Genomic DNA, 13,811 nt, shown 5'->3' with positions numbered 1-13,811 from the left:
TTTGACATTTATGCTCATTTGCTGACTCCTGTGATTACTTCCTAATTGTTGGAATTGTTATAATGACTATGCTTAGTTGTTTAACCTGAGAGTCGGGCTTAATCCATCCGGAGTGAATCATGTGCATTGTGTGATGTGAGGTCTTGATTACATTTTGTGCTATCTTGTGTTAGTCTAGAACTTGCCCCGTGTGTTAGTTAAAGCGACATAAGTAAGCTTTATGAGTCTAGGAGATGATGTAGGCATTTCTTTGATTGTCCATTGAGCTGCCACCATAAACAAAATTATCCTTAGATGGCCCATTTGAGCCTATAAACCTTTTCTTTGGCACCCACATTACAAACATGTCCCCTTTTTATTCTTAGTTAGATTTTGTTGAACCTTTACCTCCAAAAGCACTTAAGTCGCTAGAAGAGTAAGGTGAGAGTTGAGGTAGATTTTGAGTGGAACCATAGAAAGGCCAAAAGATGCACGTATGTTTTGAAAGATCATTAGCTGGGAAACCTAAATGGGGAGAGTGTTGAAAAATAAATAAGGCCATACACAATACAAAATAAAACAAAAAGAAAGAAAAAAAATTAATAGAAAATACACATATTCCTCTTATCTAGCTAGAGAATGCATAGTTGTGCTTAAAGAGAAAGGCCGAATTGTACATGGTTTCATGATATTGCTTGGATTGGTCATGAAGAGCGTGTATTTGAAAGTTAAGTGTAGTGTATTAAAGTGCTTAAGAGCTTTAGTCACTATACATAAGTATATCCTACCCATCCCTTAGCCTACATTACAACCTGAAAAGACCTATTTGATCCTAGAGTTCGCAAGCTTAGATAACTAGAGACATATACTACGGGCAAGCCTATGGTACGACCTCGGGATGCACATGAAATTCTTTGAGAGAGTGAGCGAGTTCTTTTGATTTGTAAGTCCTTATAATATACTTGAATGCATGTTTGAGTGTGTGGGATAATTTCTAATCTTTGATTTGTGGTGAGGGCACATGAGTTACAAAGGATTGGTAAAGTCCAGGCATTTTGAATTGGCACAATAAGTGAGTTATAGTAGGGAATGTATTGGAGTCATCTTTTGAGGTTAGGATGTTGTCACACAAATATTTTAAATAGTCTTGGCATGACTCTAATGTTGAAGAAAGATGTCAATAGTTATTATATTAGATTTTAAGTGTTGATATAAATCATTGTTATTGGTGTGATGCTCGAGTACGTTTTAAAATATGTTTCTTGCCTATGCGCTTAATTTTAAGTTTCTTAAGGACGAGCAAGAGTTTAAGTGTGGGGTGGTGATAAAGGGTGAAAAGTGCATGTTTTGAGTGAGTGCATGTACTATTTCTTGTGTGAGTTGCAGGAGTTCACACCGCTTTTGAAGTGAAAATATGATCATTACACGTTTCTTATGTGTAGGAACAAACTTGCGCGGAAAAGGATCAAATGGAAGAAAAATTAGTGAAAAAAGAGCCGAAGAGAAAAGTCCTGATCAGAGAAGCAAGGTTCACTTCGCCAGACTGGGACCAGAGCAGAAGAAACCCAAAAAGTCCCGGACAATGAAGCGAGGTTCACTTTGTCGGATCGGGACCGGAGTAGAAAAAATCAGCTTTCCCAATCTGAAATAGGAGAAGCCAAATTCGGCCCAACTAAACCCTAAACCATATAAATATTAGAGTTAGCCACTTTTTGAAGGGAGAGAAGACTTTGAGGAGGCAAGAACACACTTGGAAGAAAAGAAAAGCCATAACAGAGTTCGGAAACCATGGAATTCATCTTGAGTTCTTATTTTTCCCTTCTATTATTGATTTTTATGTATTCTTGGGAATTAATTGAGATTGCTACCATGACTATGCGTGGATAAACTTATTTATTCTAGGGTTGTGGTTTTACATGAATGTTGATAATCGGAGATTGATTTGATGATTTAATTTATCATGTTGAGTTGTTTATTCATATCCTAAGCCTAATTATTTTTTTGCCTAGCTAACAGTGAAATACTATATATGAATCTTGAGTTGAACTTGAAAGAGGTAATTCTTGATTGCAATAGGATCGAATAGAGCATGATCTTGAACCTAGTCATTGGGGAATTGATTTGCCCATACGGATAGAAATATACCTATCTGCCGTGCTTAGCCAATTTTGCAAGAGATTATTAATGCGATCTTTTTATCTCTAATCTCATAGGAATATAGGGTTTAGAATAAATTGATTAGGAGAGTAGATGTTGTAAAATTTCTACAAGTATTATGGTCCTTGCAAGTTAATAACCCAGATAAATTAATAAGTCAAGTTAATTGAAGAATTCAATAGGATTGTTACATAACCATGACCCTGGAATATTATCTCTCATTGAATTAATCTTTGGCGCTAAGTGTTCTAGTTCATTAGTTTTTCTTTTACTTGCAATTATCATTAGTAGAATTAATCAAACAAAAATCACCTTGAAATCGTTCTTGACTCGATAAATTAGAAATTGTTTGATTTAGTTGATAATTGATCACACGTTCTCGTGGGAACGATACTATACTCATACTTTATTACTTGATTGACCGTGTATACTTCCATGTGTAATTTAGGGCAACACTTAGCCATGGTCGCCAGGACCTTGATTGAGGGTATTGAGGGGCAAAAGTACACTATCATCCCGATGATCTTAGCTGAGATGTACCGTGCTCTGGATCGGTGCAAGCATGGGTCCGGACATTTTGAGGGTTGTAATCTATTGCTACAAGTTTGGCTGTTGGAAGACTTTCAGAGGGGTGAGTATCGCCGGGAGCTTCTGCGGAGGCCACTGAATGACTACATAACCAGTCATCATCAAAAGAAGATGACATTCATTCTAGACATGTTTGCAAAGCCTGGAAATGTTGTAGGATGGGTGCGTTTCTTCAGCAATCTGACAAACGAGCAAGTGCATTGGAAGTTTGAATGGTTTCCTAGTAGTGAGTTCATTATCAGATCCAAAGGAACTACTCACTCAGTATTGATCGGGTTGTGAGGCATTCATCCTTATGCTCCTATAAGGGTAATGAGGCAAGTTGGAAGGAAACAAGTCATATCTCGGGCTTCCAACATGGTTCAGTATAAGGCAGATTTCAAAGGGGATGTCATCCCGTTCAAATTCGAAGCGCAACACATATGGAAACAAAAGATCAACGTGAAAGGAGAGACTATTGAACTAGACAGGTATTACGCCGGTCATATGTACTACTACCTCTCATGGTTGGAGGATGACATAGCTTGGGGCGTCAAACTGGGAGTTAATCTGAAACATAGGATCATAGATGAAATGGCTAAGGCACGGGTGAAGTATAAAAGGCTACGTAAAAGGGTGTAGGAATCGGAAGCTAAGCATTTGGAACAACATAAAGTGAATATGGAGGCGATAAAAGAATGGAAGGAGATTGCCAATAAGCCGACAGAGAGGTTAGAACATCTAGAGCAAGGATTGATGGAACTAGAGGGGAAGATGAGAAAATGGCTTTGGGATTGTCAGGGCATGGACGATGATGAAGGAGGGAAGCTGGCAAAAGCTTAATTGCTACTGGACATGCGTGATCTGGGAACATGATTGATGGGGTCAAGAGAGCCAAGCACGGAGAAGGTCCTTCAGGGACCAAGTAAACTAAGAGATAATGTTCTTTACTACTTTCTAGATTAGATAAGATTTCGTTGTAATAAGGCTTAATGCCATTAGTGACTTTATAATTATTATCGATTTAGCGAAAGATTGATTTGGCTTATTTTCGCACTAATGGAATGAGGAAAACATTGGCATACATTTTATTCAAGTCTATGTGTCGCTTAGGTCTACCTCAGGCACAATGAGGTCCCCAAATTAGGACGCGATTTACTGCATGACCTTATGTGATACATGATTAAATATTCCAAAAACTCTTTTACTTCGTCTTACTTACTTGGTTACCTTTTGTTTTTATTTCTTTTGATTACTCTCATTCTCAAAGGTTAGTTCGTGCGTTCTGGCATCATCAACTTACCACACCAAATCCAGAGGTCCTCCACCTAGCGATCCGAAAAACAAAGGCAAAAGGAAGATGGATGATCTAAGTAGTAACCGAAGAGACAGTGCTACCATAATAGAGAATGTTGAAACCTCGAATGGAAGAAGTACGCCGGAACAGAATGACTTGGTCTTACGTTTGGAGCAAAAAATACGGGAGCTGCAGGGTGAGCTTGAATAGGTCCGAAATTTGGTAAACCTCTCCCTTACTCTAAATGTTCCTGACATCAACCAGCAAAACACAATCACTCAGAACCAAACACCACCGCAAAACACACAAACCCAAAATCCACCACCCATAGCTTTGAATCCTCCTGGAGTGCACCAGTATCACAATCCCGCACCTCCCCAAAACCCTAACCCAGCACCAATGCAAACCCCTCAACAACACCATCCTTACCCGACCCAATATCCACAAACCACCGCTTATCACACTCCTTAAAACTCACCACAACTTACCCTTGATCCCCCTCAAACATAAATCAATGATCACCCATATACCCAAGTTCCAGGAAAGGTAACCTGATATACATGGAAACCTTAACCCATACCCCACAACAAACCCCATACATACCTGAGCCGATAGAGAAGGACTTGCTCATTCGAAACATGAGAAGATATCAAGAAACTAACAGGGAGAGTCCAAAGTATTGAAGGTGGGAAGGGTGTTGAAGGTTTAAACTACGAAGGTTTGTGTATCCAGCAAGATGTAGAATTGCTGGAGGGTTACAAACCCCTCAAGTTTGAGATGTTTGATGGAACCAGTGATCCAAAGGTGCATCTGACAACCGAATGCTACAAGCTTGTAGGAGTGGGTAAGAATGAACAAATCCGCATGAAACTGTTCATGTGCAGTCTTACCGAAGACGCATTATCTTGGTATATCAGTCAGAATCTGAAGAAGCGAGTGAATTGGGTGAGCATGGAATCAGATTTCATAGACTGATTCAGATTCAATACAGAGAACACGCCAGACATTTTCTATATCCAGAACCTCAAGAAAAAGCTAACAGAAACCTTCCACGAGTATGCTACTCGTTGGAGACCAGAGGCCACCACTTGAAGAAGAACAAATGAACAAGTTCTTTAGCAGAGCTCAGGATCTGTAGTATTACGAAAGATTGATGGTTATCGAGAATCACAAGTTCTCAGATATCATCAAGTTAGGAGAAAGGATAGAAGAAGGAATTAAGAGTGGGATGGTGACCAATTTTGAGGCGCTGCAAGCCACAAACAAAGCCTTGCAATCAGGAGGCATCTCGAAGAAGAAAGAAATGGGTGTCGTGATGGTAGCCCAGGGACCTAAGTCTCCCCTTACATACCAAACACCTCCACCTACATATCAACCCTCACCTCCAAATTACCAAAACTCTACCACCACCTACCATACCTATAACACCCAACCCGTATATTACCATTCACCTCCACCCGCCCGCCAAAATTACCCAAAGCCACGATCAAACTTTGACCGCAGAACTCCCAGACAATACACCCCAATCGCTGAACCCATAGCCCAACTGTATGAGAGACTAAAGGTCGTTGGTTATGTCACCCCTATTCTTATTGTTGTTGAGAACCCTTCCTAGTGGGTTAACCCCAACAAAACTTGTGCCTACCATTCGGGCATGAAGGGTTATATAATCGAAGAATGTCGCATGTTGAAGGATAAGATTTAGACAGTAATCGATGCCAAGGTTATACAAGAAAATGAAGCCGCGCCAAATATCCGTAATAATCCTCTCCCAGATCATAGGGGCGAGGGAGTGAATGTAATAGAAAATGATGAGGAATGGAATCAGGAGGAATCCATCGGACTTATTCGAGAGGGGGATACTCCTAAAACATCTCCTTTCACCCTATCGCCGATTGTGGTGCAAACCCAAGCACCATTTGAGGTCGAGGTAGCTACGTCTTTTACTGTGATGGTAGCTCCCACACCGTCTTATAAGTTTGATGTCGTCCCACGGGATTATGTTGCGGAGGCAAGAATAAAGGGAAAAGCCAAGATGGAAGAGATAGGTATTGCTCAAGGTATGACTAGAACTGTCAGAGTTTACACACCTGAGAATCTTGGAGGAACAAGCACAGAAACTGCATCTAAGCCACATGTCATCAAGACAGGCACTGACGATCTTTGGAGGAAGGTACAAGCGAGGGAGTACTATATTGTTGATCACCTAAACAAGACTCCCGCTCAAATATCCATCTTGTCGCTATTGCAAAATTTAGACGAGGACAAGCATGCCTTGATAAAAGTGTTAAGTGAAGCTTATGTACCCGCCGGTATCACTAGTGGGGAGATGGCTAACATGGTTGGACAGATACTGGAGAGTCACAAAATTACTTTCCACGAAGATGAGTTACCGCCAGAAGGGTTGAGTCACAACAAAGCGTTGAATATCAATGTGCAATTTGAAGATAAGTTCATTGCCATGGTCCTGATAGATGGAGGTTTGAGCCTGAACATATGCTCACTGACCACTCTAAAAAGATTAGGTAAAGGCCTGCATGAGATACGGATGGGAAGCATAAATGTGAAAGAGTTCGATGGATCTCAGAGAGCCACTATCGGAGAAATTAACCTTGATCTAGAGATGGGCCCAACCTGGTTTGATGTCAAATTCTAAGTGCTAGACATATCCGCCACCTACAACCTATTGTTAGGACTACCATGGATACATGTAGCTGGGGCGGTCGCTTCTACCGTGCACCAGGTTGTGAAGTTCGAGTGGAATCATCAGGAGGTAATCATTCATGGAGATGGAAGTAACTTTATTTACACCAACCACATTGTGCCAGTCATCAAAAAGAGGAGGAAATTGGGAGGAGAAACATACCACCGCATTGAGTGAGTAAACACAATTGAGAAGGATTGATGGTGGAGCAATAAGATAGAAATCATATTAATGTGGTTAGGATATGAACCCGGCAAAAGTCTTGGCCGAACGCTTCAGGGGATCACAGAACCCATACGACCACAATATCATGGCACGACCTTTGGTCTTGGATATGAATATACTATGGAAGAATACTAGGATTGGACACCACCATGGCGTACCAATTACTATCCGCTGGAACAACCCATACCACCACTGCACCAAACATTCCTCCAGACATGAGGAAGTTGTTTCTAGACAAGGAAGATATGGACTGTAGTGCAATTTTAGAGGAGGAGGAGGAGGAAGGCCTTACTATTCATACAGTGGGAGAAGGAGTTGTTCTCAAGAACTAGACCGCTGCATCGTCCGGGGCTCACCGAGTACCTGGGTAGCCTTGGCAGAATTAGCATTCTTTATTTTCAAAATGTTTTTGGGCATTTAAGACTATCAGTACTTTGTTTTGAAATAATTACTCGAGCCATCGAGTTGTACTTGTTGACAATTTTAAGTTTTATTAATGCATTAATGCTTTTCGTGTATTTATTATTATCTTTCTATATTATTTTCAACGTAATTATGACATATTATGATGAACCTACGACTGTGATATGTAATAAGACAGCACAATATAAGGAAAGTGATTCGGAAGATTTGGAAGATGATATAATGCCTAAGGAAATTGTCAAAGAGGTAGAGAATTTTGAGAACAAACCAAAGTCCAACTTGGAAGAAACTGAGGTAGTTAACTTAGGAGATTCTGAAACAGTCAAAGAAACTCACATAAGCATTCATCTATCAACATCAGAGAAGGAAGAGTATATAAGGTTACTAAAGGAATATGAGAATATTTTTGCATGGTCCTACGATGACTTGACTGGGTTAAGCACATCCATAGTAGCTCACAAGCTACCTACCAACCCCATGTGTCCGCTGGTAAAGTAGAAGCTCAGAAAATTCAAGCAAGATATGAGTCTGAAGATAAGGGAAGAGGTTACCAAGAAAATCAAAGCCCAGGTCCTTCGAGTGGTCGAATACCCGACCTTCTTAGCTAACATTGTGCTGGTTCTGAAGAACAATAGGAAAGTTAGAGTGTGTGTTGACTATCGAGATTTGAACAGAGCGAGTCCTAAGGATGATTTCCCGTTACCTAACATACACATACTAATTGACAATTGCTCCAAGCATGAACTCCAATCCTTTATGGATTGCTTTACAGGATACCACCAGATTTGGATGGATGAAGAGGACGCTGCAAAGACAGCCTTTATCATGCCATGGGGATATATTGCTACAAAATAATGCTATTTTGTTTGAAGAATGATGGGGCCACCTACATGAGGGCCATGATGACTCTTTTCCATGATATGATACACAAAGAGATAGAGGTGTACATGGATGATGTTATCAAGAAATCTAAGAGAAGTTCAGATCACATAACACACGGGGAAGTTTTTCGACTGACTTTGAAAATACAATTTGATGTTAAACCCTGCAAAGTGTGCTTTCGGAGCCCCTACTGGGAAGTTTCTAAGATTCATTGTCAGTCGCCGTGGTATTGAGCTAGACCCATCAAAAATCAAAGCTATTCAGGAATTTCCACCACCAAAGAACAAGAAGGATGTGATGAATTTTTTTGGGACATCTTAATTATATCAGCCATTTTATAGCACAATCGACGGTGATATGCCGATCTTTAAGATGCTGAGGAAAGATGATGCGACAAGCTGGACCGAAGAATGTCACAAAGCTTTTGACAAAATCAAGGAGTACTTGTGTAAGCCACCCGTATTGGTCCCGCCAGAGCCAGGAAGACCTTTACTGTTGTATTTGTCCGTGTTGGATAGAGCCTTTGGTTACATTCTGTCATGATGAAACCGAGAGGAAAGATAAGTTAATACATTATACGAGTAACAAGTTCACACCTTACGAGGCATGTTACTCTTTGTTAGAGTGCACATATTGTGCTTTGACATGGATATCCCAGGAGTTAAGACATTATTTCTGTGTGTACACTACATATCTCATATCAAGGATGGATCCACTAAAATACATCTTTCAGAAACCCATGCCTACAGGTATATTAGCAAAGTGACAGATATTGCTAAGTGAGTTCGACATCATTTATATGACTCAGAAGGTAGCCAAAGGGCAAGCATTGGCCAATCACTTAGCAGAGAACCCTGTAGACGGAGAATACAAACCATTGAAGATGTATTTTCCCGATGAGGAAGTGTCGTTTGTAGGTGAAGATATTTTAGAAACATATGACGGTTGGAGGATGTTTTTCGACAGAGCAGCAAACTTCAAGGGAGTGGACATTGGGGTTGTCTTGGTATCAGAAACCGATCAACATTATCTGGTATCCGCAAAGCTCAGGTTTATATGCACCAACAATATGGCGGAATATGAGTCCTACATCTTGGGACTCAGATTGGCCATCGACATGAATATTCAGGAGTTGCTAGTAATCGGAGATTCGGATATATTGGTACATTAGGTACTAGGAGAATGGGCTACCAAGAACACTAAAATATTTCCATACTTGCATTATGTACAAGAGTGGATCAAGAGGTTCACAAAGATAGAATTCAAACATATTCCAAGGATTCAGAATGGGTTCGCAGATGCATTAGCCATGTCTTCCATGATACAACATCCAGACAAGAATTTCATCGATCCTATCCCAATAGAGATTCGTAAGCAACCAGCTTATTATGCTCATGTTGAAGAAGAGTTTAACAAAAATCCATGGTTCCATGGTATCAAGGAATACTTGGAGAAAGGAGAATACCCATAGAATTCTACACACACTCAGAAGCGCACGCTTCGAAGATTGGCCAACCATTTCTTTCAGAGTGGAGGAATTCTATATAGAATGACTCCTGATTTAGGATTGTTGCGATATGTCGATGCCAAGGAGGCATCTAGATTGCTCGAAGAAATACATGCGGGAACTTGCGGATCTCACATGAACGATTTTGTTTTGGCCAAGAAGATATTAAGAGCAGGGTATTTCTGGATGACCATGGAGACAGACTGCATCAAATATGTTCAAAAGTGTCACCAATGCTAGATACATGCTGATATGATACGAGTGCCACCTAAAAAAACTCAATGAAACGAATTCACCCTGGCCTTTCTTTGCTTGGGGAATGGATGTCATCGGACCAATTGAACCCGCTACTTTAAACGGACACAGGTTAATTTTGGTGGCTATAGACTACTTCACAAAATGGATTAAAGTTGCTTCCTATAAGGCTGTGACTAAGAAGGTCGTAGCGTATTTTGTCCGGGATTATATTGTTTGTCGTTTTGGAGTACCTCAGTCAATCATTACTGACAATGCTGCCAATCTCAACAGTGATCTGATGAAAGCTATGTGCGAAACATTCAAGATCAAGCATCGAAATTCTACACATATAGGCCACAGATGAATGGAGTCGTAGAAGCCGCCAATAAGAACATCAAGAAGATATTGAGGAAGATGGTGGACAACTACAAGCAATGGCATGAGAAGCTACCATTTGCTTTGCTCGAGTATCGCACCACAATTTGTACGTCCGCCAAGCATTGCCTCTTCACATACAAGGCTAAGCGTTGCCTTATCTCATTATCGCATATAACTAAGCATCAGTTGTTCCGGCTATCAAACAATCGATAGCTCCGCATCTTTGCATTTCATGGGTTGAAACATCACCACATTGTCTTTAGGCATCATAGTCTAAAGGCATCACCCTCATAGCTCGAAGATATCATGCCATGGTCGGAGGAACTCTCGAAACTACATATCATTATTCAAAGGCATCATAGTCCAGAGGCATCATCCTCATGGCCCAAGGACACCATTTCATGGCCTGCGAATCTCTTATCATACACTTCATGGCCCAGGACGTCATCCTCATCGTCCAAAGACAACTCCCATGGTCCGAAGGGAATTTGCATCATGTTTAAATTTTTGCATTAACCCTTTATATATTCACGTGCATCGTATTTTAAGTTTTGCAGGTAACTCGGGAGGTAACCTTTCTACAAACGGAAGCAATCCTCGCTCCGGTTCCCGTTCACAACGTTCACATCCTTTGATTATCTCAAACGTTGCCGACAATCAGCAATTGTTTACTCTTTGTCCCGTAACCGCCCAAACATTTATCTCAAATACTCGTAACATTCAAATTTGCATTCATAACTTCAACTGAAATCACCCGTTACTCATGATACTATCCTACCCAAGATCCTTTTTCGAAACATATGACCATTCTTATAGCAACTCAATCGGTTTCGTTCGCCATTTGATCCAGAACTACACACGACCTGATTCCCTTAACACCAGGGATATGTAGGCAACTCAAGAACCAGGGTTCGACACCCATATTTTCAAACACACATCATCCTCGCTCATTTCAGACAAAATTAGTCATTATTTTCTTTACCCGACAACTCTTTCATCATTCACGGGTAAAGAGGGGCAGTTGTTGATACTCAATTTTGCCCTCATAATATAAAGTATTGCATATACTTTCAAAATATCACTTTTTACTATTACCCAATTTACACGGGTTATTTAAGTATTTTCTATAATTTTTTAAAGCTTTAAAATTGATTTTTCTTGCATTTAAATTATCCAAATATTTATTAATTATCCTTTCAAATTATTTTGTGATGACTTAATCATCCAAATTTATTATTTACACCCACATGTATGTTTTATAACACTTTGCTTCATTTCATTAAATTATATTTGTATTTTTGAGTTATTTACATAATTATTTGCAATAATAGCCTATATTCTATACATAATTATATTTATTACATTATTAATGCTAAATAAGCATTGTTATCTTTTTATAATGTTACGCTATTATTTTCAGGCATTTTACTGCAAAAATAATATTTTATTATTTATTAATTACTTTTTTAAAATTATTTTTACTAATTTTCGTGTATTTAAACCATGGCCCAATATTTGAGTTAATTTCGGACCCAATACACTAGCCTTGACCCCAAAAACCTAGCCCAATGGCCCCAAGCCCAAACCAGGCAACCCTCTTAATGAACCCGGTCATACCCATTTAAATGGCGCACCACATTCTCTCCTTCTATCTCAACTGTTGATCGTAGAAATCAATGGCCCACAAACCATCTTCCATCTTTAATTAACCCACCCCAAACCCTAATGCCCATTTTTCCTGGGACGTCACCCCCAGACACTCCCAATCCTTCTTCCTCCCTAAGAAACCCTAGCTGCCTCATATCAAATCATTCTCTTATTCCGGCAAGACAATGGAATCTCCTTGTGATTCACCTTTCTTATTTGTGTTACCGCATCAATATCTACGCGATAATGGTGTTACCTAGTACTTGTCTAAACTTGGCAAGTACCATCTCTCATAATCGGACCCGTTCAACTTCAATATCCATGATTTGGACAATATCTCGTCCATACACATGGAAGAGGTTGATTTCTCACACCAGCAGACTAATTTTCAAACATTGAACCCTAATTAGGGTTTAATTCGATTTCTCCCTTTACCGGCTCTCTTATTGATTATATGTGATATTTTATTTCCTTATTTATTCTTAATTGATTGATTTCCATGTTTGTTCGTTCAATCTCTACTACTATATAAACCACCCTTTTCGTTCCCCTCTAAAGCTTAACAACTATTACTTAGCTAAAATTACTACCACCATTCTCCCACTCTCACATATTCTATATTATTCTGAGACTTTGATTTTGGCCGGCTAAAAATCAAGGCCACCGGAATCTATTCATTAGCCTCCTCCAGTGCAAGCACTGCTCGGAGCCCACTTCGAGGCACTTGTGAACTCTGAAGCACTGGGATTTGGGGTTTCACTGTTCTCCAGAAATCACAGCTATTCCTGAGATTTTGAGTTTCTCATTTTTTGTTTACTTTGTTCACAACTGGTTAGTACTTTATCCTCACGCATTTGTACTTCCTTATGATTATGTTTATGTTATGTGCACTAGTGTTACTTGGATTTCCTTGAGTTAATGTAATTTCTATGTTATGCCGCTGCGTGTACAAGCCTGCTTGTCTTAATGCCATCATGCAGTGTCAATAATTTCAACTCTGTTCAAGTCTTGATTTTTGCATGGTTAGCTAAGTTGATTCGTGATGTTTGTTTGGTTTGTAATTAAACCTGATTGATGTTTGTCGCACCTTGTTTTGATTTCTAGTACTAAAACTCCCAGGAAACTATGTCATTGCTCAGAATTGCTTTCTTCCTGTTGAATCCTTTATGCATAACCTGGTGTTTTTCTGCGAATCATGTGACAACACTGTCTAAATGCTTAGCCTAATATGCTCTCTCTTGACATTATTAGCCTTAGTACATGCCTATTACAAGTGTCCAACCTGATTGATTGCTCACCTCTATGTTTAAGTATCACTAGTTACTTAAGGTCTGTTGCTTATCATGAATCCATGACTTAGAATCTCCTAGGGAACTAATGCATGCCCAGAACTTATTTGAATGTGTTTTTGCTAAGTCTTTCATGTACAACCTGCTACTTCCTTGAAATCAACTTGTGATTACATGAATTCTATATGCCAATATTGTTACAATTCACACTTGTTTCTTTACTTTGATGTTGTGTGCTCACTGACTGCTTAAGACTCCTAGGGTGAATCCAATATATGTCTAGCCTATTCTCCCTATGTCGACTAGAATAAGTCCCAGCCCTCTTCATGTGATGCCTGTTTGCTTTATTCATCTGAAAGTCAGCTTCTTCTCATTTGCCATGAATGCTTATGGGCTTCCATGTTAAGACTCCTATGTCTAAAGTCCTACTGAGATTAGTTTGGAATCATGCCTACTTTGAACTTCTCATTGAGAACTTGTTTCTATCTATGTTGTATGTGCATGTAATGGATTTTGTGT

The 13,811-nt window shown here is 39.6% G+C and overlaps 1 protein-coding gene across 1 annotated transcript; it reads left to right on the top strand.

The window, feature by feature from the left end:
• Window positions 1-9,033: 9,033 nt before the first annotated feature.
• On the top strand, window positions 9,034-9,705 carry LOC138899084 (uncharacterized). The gene is made up of 2 exons (XM_070185199.1): window positions 9,034-9,267; window positions 9,406-9,705. The coding sequence occupies exons 1-2, from the start codon at window positions 9,034-9,036 to the stop codon at window positions 9,703-9,705; spliced, it is 534 nt and encodes a 177-aa protein (XP_070041300.1).
• The last annotated feature ends 4,106 nt before the right edge of the window (window positions 9,706-13,811 follow it).

This window comes from Nicotiana tomentosiformis, chromosome 9, assembly GCF_000390325.3.
Source record: "Nicotiana tomentosiformis chromosome 9, ASM39032v3, whole genome shotgun sequence".
Lineage (NCBI taxonomy): Eukaryota > Viridiplantae > Streptophyta > Magnoliopsida > Solanales > Solanaceae > Nicotiana > Nicotiana tomentosiformis.
The sequence above is the reverse complement of the archived record's forward strand: the minus strand, read 5'-3'. Positions and strand labels throughout refer to the sequence as shown.